At 37.8% G+C, this 9,829-nt stretch overlaps 1 protein-coding gene and 1 pseudogene across 1 annotated transcript; both read left to right on the top strand.

The window, feature by feature from the left end:
* The first annotated feature begins 1,092 nt into the window (after positions 1-1,092).
* On the top strand, positions 1,093-3,719 carry LOC117925495 (phenylalanine ammonia-lyase-like). The gene has a single exon (XM_034844512.1). It carries the CDS (start codon positions 1,164-1,166, stop codon positions 3,552-3,554), a length of 2,391 nt encoding a protein of 796 aa, XP_034700403.1. The 5' UTR covers positions 1,093-1,163; the 3' UTR covers positions 3,555-3,719.
* Positions 3,720-3,904: 185 nt separating this feature from the next.
* On the top strand, positions 3,905-4,945 carry LOC117924838 (annotated as a pseudogene).
* Positions 4,946-9,829: the final 4,884 nt, after the last annotated feature.

The raw sequence follows: 9,829 nt of genomic DNA, 5'->3' as shown, positions 1-9,829 counted from the left end.
AGGAGGTTTCAATTTAAAAAAAAATGTTTGATTTACTTTTTATTTACAGAAAAAGCTTTAAAATATTTTATTTATAAAAATATTTTTTTGTTTACTTTTATTAGAAAAAGGAGTGATTTAATAAAATTCATTTAAGGAAAATATTTGAATTTGGGTTTATTTACAAGAACATAATTTTTATTTAAAGAAAATGATTTTTATGATGAAAAGATCTCAATCCCATTTTATTTACAAGAGAAACACTTTCATGATTTTTTATTTTTGAATACAAATTTTTCAAGATAATCAATTTTTATACACAAGACAAACAAGTCTTTAACATGTGAACCTAAGATAAAAATATATTTCAATTTAAATGTCCCAATTTGATTTAAAAATAGATTTAATTATTCAAAATGTTTTACAAATTTATTTGAAGTGAAATATTTGTAAAGATAAAAATCACTTACAATTATCCGATTTAAAATTTATAATATAAGAAATAATTGTTCGAATTATACATACTTGAACACGATGTCATTTGTATACTCATTTCATTCTTTGATTTAAATACAATACAACAATAAAGACAAATAAATAAAAAAATATTATACCTATTCTTGAATCCTTTCGGATCTTTTATCCCATAAATTCTTTTTTCTTAGTTGTTTTTATTAGTCTTCCTATCTCTTACCTCTTTTCTTCATTAAAAAGTACTCATTTCTTTCCTTAAAAATTCTTATCCTCTCCCTCTTTCAAAATTCGGCTTTTTATGTAAAAAAATTACATTTTTCCATTGAAAAAAAATTCTCATTCTTCCCCCAAATATTTTGCTTTTTCCCTAAAAAAAGTCCGATTTTCCATAAAAAAATTAGATTTTTTATTTAAAAAATTCTAATTTTTTTCTCTTTCTAGTCCTATTTTTTTTCCTTTATAAATAAATAAAGTAAAATAGAATAGAATAGAATAGAATAAAATAATAAAAAATACAAACGTGCTAAGAGTGAAAGGAAGGAAAGTTTTTGATGTGATAGATTTAAAATCCATAAATAAAAATTGGACAAGAACTTTCTAATTCAGTGGATTTAAAAATCTATATACCAACCCTACTTTTTCTATTTTCCACGAAGACTTGACCATGGAAATTGTCTGGCAGCCCCTCGTTCACCGTGGCCTATAAATAGATGCTACTCATCCTATTCAACCCATCAACCCATCTGCAATCCACACACCCCTCTCCAGCTCTCCTCTCTCCGCTAGAGTTGTTTTTGGACTCAATGTCTATGTCTATCAATGGTGTTTCTCCTTCATTTCAGAGCTTTCGGCCTCCCACTCTCCCTCTACCTGTAGAGGAAGAGAACCCCTTCTGCATATTGGGGGAGTCTCGTCATGTACTGGCTCCACCGCACTGGAAGAAGGCTGCTGAGGCCCTACAGTGTGGTCATTTTGATGAGGTGTGCGCCATGGTGTCGCAGTTTGCACATGCGCAAACTGTGGATATTCAGGGCACGGCTCTCACAGTGGCCCAGGTCACTGCTCTTGCACGTGGGGATCATGTTAGGGTGGCTCTCGATGAGGCGGCGGCCCGAGGCCGCGTGACGAGGAGTGCTGATTGGGTGGCTGAGAACATCTCTCGGGGCACGGACACGTACGGGGTGACTACTGGCTTCGGTGCCACTTCCCATCGGCGGACCAACAAGACCGCTGATCTTCAGACCGAGCTGATTCGGTTTCTCAACGCTGGAGTGATCGGGAAGGAGACTCTTCCGGCGAGTTTCTCCAAGGCTGCTATGCTTGTCCGAGCGAATACTTTGATGCAAGGGTATTCGGGCATTCGGTGGGAGATACTTGAGGCCATGGCCAAGCTGATAAACCTCAATTTGATCCCTAAACTGCCTTTGAGGGGGACCATCACTGCTTCTGGGGACCTTGTGCCATTATCTTATATTGCTGGAGTATTAACTGGGAGGCATAATTCCAAGGTTGTGACGCCTGAGGGGGAAGAAATCACGGCCATGGAAGCTCTGAAGAGAGCTGGAATTGAAGCTCCCTTTCAGCTGCAGGCGAAGGAAGGTCTGGCTCTTGTGAATGGGACTGCTGTTGGGTCAGCGGTGGCCGCAACGGTTTGTTTTGATGCCAACATCTTGGGGCTCCTTGCGGAGGTTCTGTCTGCCTTGTTCTGTGAAGTGATGAATGGCAAGCCTGAGTATACGGATCCACTGACTCATGAGCTGAAACACCATCCTGGCCAGATTGAATCAGCTGCTATAATGGAATTTCTTCTTGATGAAAGTGACTACATGAAGGCAGCAAAGCTTCGTCAAGAGAAGGATGTGTTGATGAAGCCTAAACAAGACCGGTATGCGCTCAGAACTTCTCCCCAGTGGCTGGGGCCTCAGATTGAGGTGATTCGCATGGCAACACATGCAATTGAGAGGGAAATCAATTCTGTCAACGACAACCCTTTGATCGATGTCTCTCGGGACCTTGCTCTTCATGGAGGGAACTTCCAAGGGACCCCTATTGGTGTTTCCATGGACAATCTCCGGATTGCCATTGCAGCAATTGGGAAGCTCATGTTTGCTCAATTCTCAGAGCTGGTCTGTGACTATTATAATGGTGGGTTGCCTTCCAATTTGAGTGGCGGCCCCAACCCGAGCTTGGACTATGGCTTCAAAGGTGCTGAGATAGCCATGGCTGCCTATTGCTCCGAGCTTCAATACCTGGCGAACCCGGTCACAACACACGTGCAGAGCGCTGAACAACACAATCAGGATGTGAATTCTCTGGGATTGATCTCTGCAAGGAAGAGTGCTGAAGCAGTGGAGATCCTAAAGCTCATGTCTGCATCTTACATGGTGGCACTTTGCCAGGCAGTTGACCTGAGACACCTAGAAGAAAACATGAGGGAAGTAGTGAAACATCTCATCACCCAAGTAGCAAGAAAAACCCTTTACACAGATGAAGATGGGACGCTGCTAGAATCTCGTTTCTGCGAGAAAGAACTCCAGCAGGTCGTCGAAAACTTGCCAGTCTTCTCCTATATCGATGACCCCACTAATCCTTCATACTCTTTTTTGCCTCAACTCCGAGATGTACTAGTTGAAAGAGCTCTCAAAGACCCCAAATCCACGGACTCTGCAGGCTATTCCATTTTCAAGCGCATCCCCATATTTCAAGAGGAGCTGAAGGAGAGACTCATTGAGGAGATATCAAAAGCAAGAGAAAGGTTTGATAATGGAGATTTCCCAATACCGAACAGAATCAAGAAATGCAGGACTTACCCCATATACGGATTTGTGAGGAAAGAAGTGGGAACCAAGCTCCTCAGTGGTGAAAACAAGGTGAGTCCCGGAGAGGATATAGAGAAGGTTTATGAGGCGATCAATGATGGGAAGTTGGGAGATGTGCTGATGAAGTGCTTGGCATTTTGGAAAGGCACGTCGGGCCCTTTCACGCCGAGGCCTAGTGGGCTATCTTCTCCAGCGCAGTTTAATCCGGAGTATTGGGGTTGGTTTGAGAAGCTAAGGTCTCCTTCCGCCTCGAATGGGAGAGTGAATTGGGACCAGCTCTGAGTAGAAGGAAGGAAAAGGAATTAATTACGAAGATGAGAACAAGTATAATGTTTGTTTGTGTGTTTCTAATGCTGTTTTGTACTAGAATTTTGATTCCCATCAAGTAAAAATCCAATTCCGACAAACATGATATGACTTCAAAATATGGATAAATCACATTGAATATGGGAGGATATGGAATTTTATCTAAACATCTCCTGAAAATGAATAAATCCAATTCCGACAAACATGATTTTGACTTAACAACATGATTACTACATTTGCTTTTAAGAAAATGAGACTCTAAAACCAACTTCTCCTGATTCCACCCCCTCCACATGAATGGACAATCTCTCCCTCCCTCATCATGAATGGATAGTGTCTACTGCCCACTTATGGACGGGCCATCTCAAATGGTGTTCCATGAAGATAAAAAGCAAAAGCATCTGTTTATGGATCAAGGGAAGCTGTTCACTAGGAGTGTATACTTTTCGTTGCATCTTTGTTCCACGCTAATCCATTGGGTTTCTTGAATATGCTTGTTATATGAGGCTGCTGAACATTGGCAAATGGGTGCTGTATTTTATTGTTTTATTCAATAAAAAATTGCTGGACTTTTTAATTTAGGAAACGCCTTTTCAATATGATTAATGATCTCCCAACAATATTTGAAGTTGTGACCGGAGCTGCAAAGAAACAAGTAAAGGAGAAGTCATCAGTTTCAAACCATGGCAGCAACAAATCCAAGTCAAAATCAAAAGTGGTAAGTTTTTTTTTGGGAGAATTGTGCTTTGAGGTCAGTTGGGACTGATAAATGATTAATGAATGAGGAGTATTAGTTATCTAGTGTCAAATATTGTCTTGACATGTTCACAGCTGAGGATAATTGAACTAGTAAGGTGTCCACTTATGGTAACTGACTTTTATGACTAATTCATATATGGGCTTCAATTTAGATATTTGAATGTCAATTATTAGCTCGACTATCATAGCCTGACATGACTATGATATCGATGATATCTTTCCTTATTAATGTATGTAGCAAAAACACAAATAATATTTTTACTTTGCCCTGTCTGGATTATGCCTGCCCTCACTTTGTTTACATGTTGCTGTCACATTACTGTATCCATTCTGGAAACAAAACAGAGAGGATCTGAATCAGCTAAATATTTAAAGGGTGGGCAGCCAAAGGATGAGGAAAAAGGTTTGGATGAGGTAGATGAGGAGAAGCATGGGGATACCTTGTGTGGTGCTTGTGGAGAGAACTATGCTTCAGATGAGTTCTGGATATGCTGCGACATATGTGAGAAATGGTTGCACGGAAGTGTGTGAAGATCACCCCTGCGAGAGCTGAGCACATCAAACAGTACAAGTGACCCTCATGCAGCAACAAGAGAGAAATGCCTTGATATATCCCATTTGAGGTGGGCAAATTCTCACCTTCTGTAATTCCTGTGTTGAACTCAACTAACTGTTTAGTTGGTCAGATTTTCTCTTTCTTGCTCTTTTGTCACGGTAGATGTATTGAATACTATGGTCTTAGGAATGTTGTTATTTGGATGTACTCTAGTCTGCGGGTCGTGAAACATGTTCTTTTCTATTCTGAATTGGAATTTATATTAGTTTCTTCTCTACAGAAAAACATCTGTACCTTAGGTGTGGTAGGCATTGTTTATCGTCCTTCGTTCTGTTCACAGATATGAAGTCTTCCGTATTTTTACTTTCGTTTTATTGAATTTGATGGCAAAATACCCTAGAGTGCCTGCATTTAGAATGATCTTATGATCTAGAAATGGTAACCTGAGGCCATTGCATTGACAAAATCAATAGGAAGCACAATGGAAATAGGTGTATGAATACCACTTTTGCAGAAAATCTTTAGTTCTGTTTCCAGTTCCCACCCAACAACCAAACTTCTGATCCCTATCTAGGTCTCTTGACACGTTTTTTCAGCTGGATGCTTCTTGGTGAATGCATTCACACTACCCTTTCTTCGAAAGGGTCATGGGTGTTTACCAAATTGTCTCTTTTTTTATTTATTTAATAATCGAGTAACCTTCCATAACATAGACCTTGAGACTCTCCATGGGAATCCAAATCTTTGGATGTTGATTGCATCCATCGTAACTGTTGAATGACATGTCCTAGGAGCTGCTGACATGGAGCTGAGTAGATTGAAGTGGAAGTAGTCAAATAAGTTAGTCATGTGGAAGATTTACCTATTCCTTACGAAGTATTTGTTGGTTTGTTTCTATTTTTTAGGAAGTATCTATAGGTAGCAGGTTTGTTACTATTTTTTTTTTATGTTTTTCTGTTTTAAGCTAGCTGTATAAATAAGTACTTTGAAGCTTAATAAAATATATATCACTTCAGATTCCTCAACGTTCTGTTGCTTCTTGAGAGTTTCTACACTTTATTTATATCAAAACCCACAAATTGGTATTAGAGTCAAGTTCTTGAGTAACTTGTGAGGTGAGTGAGCCTAAAAAACATACAAACAATATCCAGAATGACCTCAGAAGCTTCATTGAATGCACTGGCACATCCAGTGTTTGATGGAATAAATTATCAAGTGTGGGCTGTCCGTATGGAAGCCTACCTTGATGCTAGTGATCTGTGGGAAGCTGTTAGTGAGGAATATGAAGTTCCTCCTCTGTTTGACAACCCAACTATGGCTTAGATAAAACTATACAATGAGAGGAGGCAAAGGAAATCAAAGGTAAAAGCTAGTCTATTTGCAGCTGTCTCATCTACAATTTTCACCAGAATCATGACACTAAAGACAATAAATGAAATATGGAACTTCCTGAAGAAGGAATATGAAGGAAATGAACGAGTCAAAGGTATGCAAGTGCTGAACCTGATTAGAGAATTTGAGATGCAAAGGATGAAAGAATCAGAAACAATCAAGGATTACTCAGATAGACTTCTTAGTATTGTTAACAAAGTAAGACTTCTTGGTACTGACTTTTCTGATTCTAGAATAGTTTAGAACATTTTTATAACAGTTCCTGAAGAGTTTGAGACTACAATATCATCTCTAGAAAACTCAAAAGATGTGTCAAGTGTCACCTTGGTAGAGCTGTTGAATGCATTACAGGCTCAAGAACAAAGGAGGCTTATGAGACAAGAAAGATATGTGGAGGGTGCATTTCAGGCCATATCTCAGTACAAGAAAGAGATGCAAAGCAACAATAACAGCAGCAACAACACTCAAAAGTTTCCACCATGTCCTTACTGTAAAAAATCCAATCATCCACAAAAAGGGTGTTGGTGGAGGCTGGATGTAAGATGTCACAAGTGTGGTAAGATAGGGTATGTGGAAAGGATATGCAAATCTCAACAGCAGCAAGGAGAAGTCAAGGCTGTTGTGGAAGAACTTCAAGATGAGCAACTGTTTGTGGTATCATGCTTTGCCGCTACCAGCTCCCTAGAAACTTGGCGTATAGACAGTGGTTGTACAAACCATATGACTTATGATCAAGGGCTCTTTAAGGAACTTGAAAAAACTGTTACTTCCAAAGTTAGAATTGAAAATGGAGCATATCTTGCAGTAAAAGGCAAAGGAACAGTGGCAATTGAAGGCCACACAGGTTTGAAACTAATCTCTAATGTTTTATATGTTCATGAGATTAATCAAAATCTGTTGAGTGTTGGTCAGCTGCTGGAAAAAGGCTATAAGGTGTTGTTTGAGGACAATCATTGCATGATTGTTGATGCACAAGGCAGAGAGGTATCTATAGTCCAAATGAAAGACAAAAACTTTGCCTTGGATTTGATGCAAAAAGAGCAGGCTGCAATTCACAAAGAAGAAAGCAATACAATGCTTTGGCATAAGCGTTTGGGGCACTTTCATCGTACCACCCTTCTCTTTATGAAGAAGAACGATCTTGGAGAAGGCTTGCCTGAATTAGAGGTGAAGCCTTCTACCTGTGTAGCATGTCAGTAGGGGAAACAAACAAAACTTCCTTTCCCACAAAACAAGGCCTGGAGAGCTACTCAGAAGTTGCAGTTAGTACACACTGATGTGGGAGGACCTTAGAGAACACCATCACTGAATAGCAGTAAGTTCTATATTGCTTTCATTGATGATCACACAAGAATGTGCTGGATTTATTTCATGAAATTTAAATCTGAAGTTGCTGACATCTTCTGGAAGTTTAAAGCTTGGGCTGAAAAATCAAAGTAAATGTAAAATGCAAGTGATCAGGTCTGATAATGGAACTGAATACACCTCGAAGAAATTTAACAAATTTTATATGGATGCAGGCATTGAGCACCAGCTTACAACACCTTATACCCCTCAACAGAATGGAGTCATTGAGAGGAAAAATAGAGCACTTATGGAAATGACAAGGTGTTTGTTGTATGACAAAGGGCTGCCAAAGAAATTTTGGGTTGAGGCTGCACATACATCAGTCTTTCTGCTGAATAGACTGCCAACAAAAGCTTTGCAACAAAAGACTCCATTTGAAGCATGGTATGACTATAAACCAAGGCTGCAAAATTTAAAAACAGTTGGTTGTCTTTGTTTCTCTTATATTCCACATGTTAAGAGAGACAAATTGGATAAGAAAGCAGAAGCTGATATCTTTATAGGCTATAGCTCAATATCAAAGGCCTATAGAATCTACCTTCTAGAAAACAACAAAGCAATAGTTAGCAGAGATGATCTTATGATCTGATGGCAAAATACCCTAGAGTGCCTGCATTTAGAAATGGTAACCTGAGGCCATTGCATTGACAAAATCAATAGGAAGCACAATGGAAATAGGTGTATGAATACCACTTTTGCAGAAAATCTGTAGTTCTGTTTTCAGTTCCCACCCAACAACCAAACTTCTGATCCCTCTCTAGGTCTCTTGACACGTTTTTTCAGCTGGATGCTTCTTGGTGAATGCATTCACACTAGCTTTCTTCAAAAGGGTCATGGGTGTTTACCAAATTGTCTTTTTTTTTAATTATTTAATAATCGTGTAACCTCCCATAACATAGACCTTGAGACTCTCCATGGAATCCAAATCTTTGTCTTTGGATGCTGATTGCATCCATCATAACCAATATCGGATAATCCACGGAATTCAATCAGTTGCAGGAATTAAACACTGGATCCAATCCACATTCAGCAGGGTGTCCACCTAACATTTGACCCAAAACCCAACTCCATAATCTCACAGATTGAGAACAAATTCTATTGTTATCACATGTATACGCATCATTGTTGTTATGGTGTTCTGGATAGCCCTCATATTGGGGTTTTGATTATAATTAGATGGTTTAGTAGGGTATTATACATGCAGTGAAGGACTTATTACTTTCTTTGGTCAGCTGGAAAAAAGCAGAGAGTGGGGTTGATGGTGGCTACTTTTTCTGATGTCTGGTAGATGGTGATGGTCGAGTCAATGCACTAAGAAAAAGGAGGTCCAAGTCATGTAAAGCATTCATGTTTATAAATCCTTCGGAAGCTTAGAATTAAAAAATCCGATTCAGTGGTTGTTATGAGCCTTATGACCATTAAAAAAAATAAAAAATAAGGTGTCATGGAGACACATCTCTGGCATGCTACAAACATGTTCTTCATGCCATGCTCTACCTTTGGAATATCAATTGGGAAAAAACATGTGTCTAATACCACGTTTTACAAATATTTTTATTTTTCAGTAGTTTACCATTGATGAAATACTGCTTCATAATTGAGGGAATTTTTTTTTAAAGTGATTTATTTTAATATCGATTCTATAGGTATGCATTTAGGTTTTTTATTTTTATTTATTTTTTTATTTTTTCAAAGTGATTCTTCATCACAGCAATTTGCCCAAATTTTCAGTAAACTTATATGAATGCTATGCTTTGTTAATAGTTTGAAAGAAAGAAAAGACTGAGGAAAAATAAAAAATAAAAAAATAAAAAGTAAAAAACTTTAAAATATTTTTTTTTTCAAAAGTTAAATTGTTAATGAATAGATATTCATCAATTTTTTTTTTCATTTTTTTAAAAGAAAAATAGAGAAAGTTTTTAATATTTCTTTTCCTCTTTTTGGAATTTTTTATTTATAGTATTTAAATACAAAAAAAAAAAAAAAATCTTAATATTTTCATTCATTTTTTTTTTATAGTATTTTTCAAGAATCAAAACTAACTTAAAGATTCTATATGAATTCCTTATTTAATAAGCTTGACAAATGGATGTAGGTATAATCACTAGGATTTCTTTATAATAATTTTTCTTAAATGTGTTACTTTTCTCTGTAAATAAGGTATGGTAGAGATTTTTTAAGGGAAAAATAAATGCAT

This window comes from Vitis riparia, chromosome 11 (genome assembly GCF_004353265.1).
Source record: "Vitis riparia cultivar Riparia Gloire de Montpellier isolate 1030 chromosome 11, EGFV_Vit.rip_1.0, whole genome shotgun sequence".
Lineage (NCBI taxonomy): Eukaryota > Viridiplantae > Streptophyta > Magnoliopsida > Vitales > Vitaceae > Vitis > Vitis riparia.
This window is presented reverse-complemented; position numbering and strand designations above follow the sequence as displayed.

Excerpts from the sequence above, each read along its gene's own strand:
- LOC117925495 (XM_034844512.1), top strand. The coding sequence starts at position 1,164 with ATGCTACTCATCCTATTCAACCCATCAACCCATCTGCAATCCACACAC.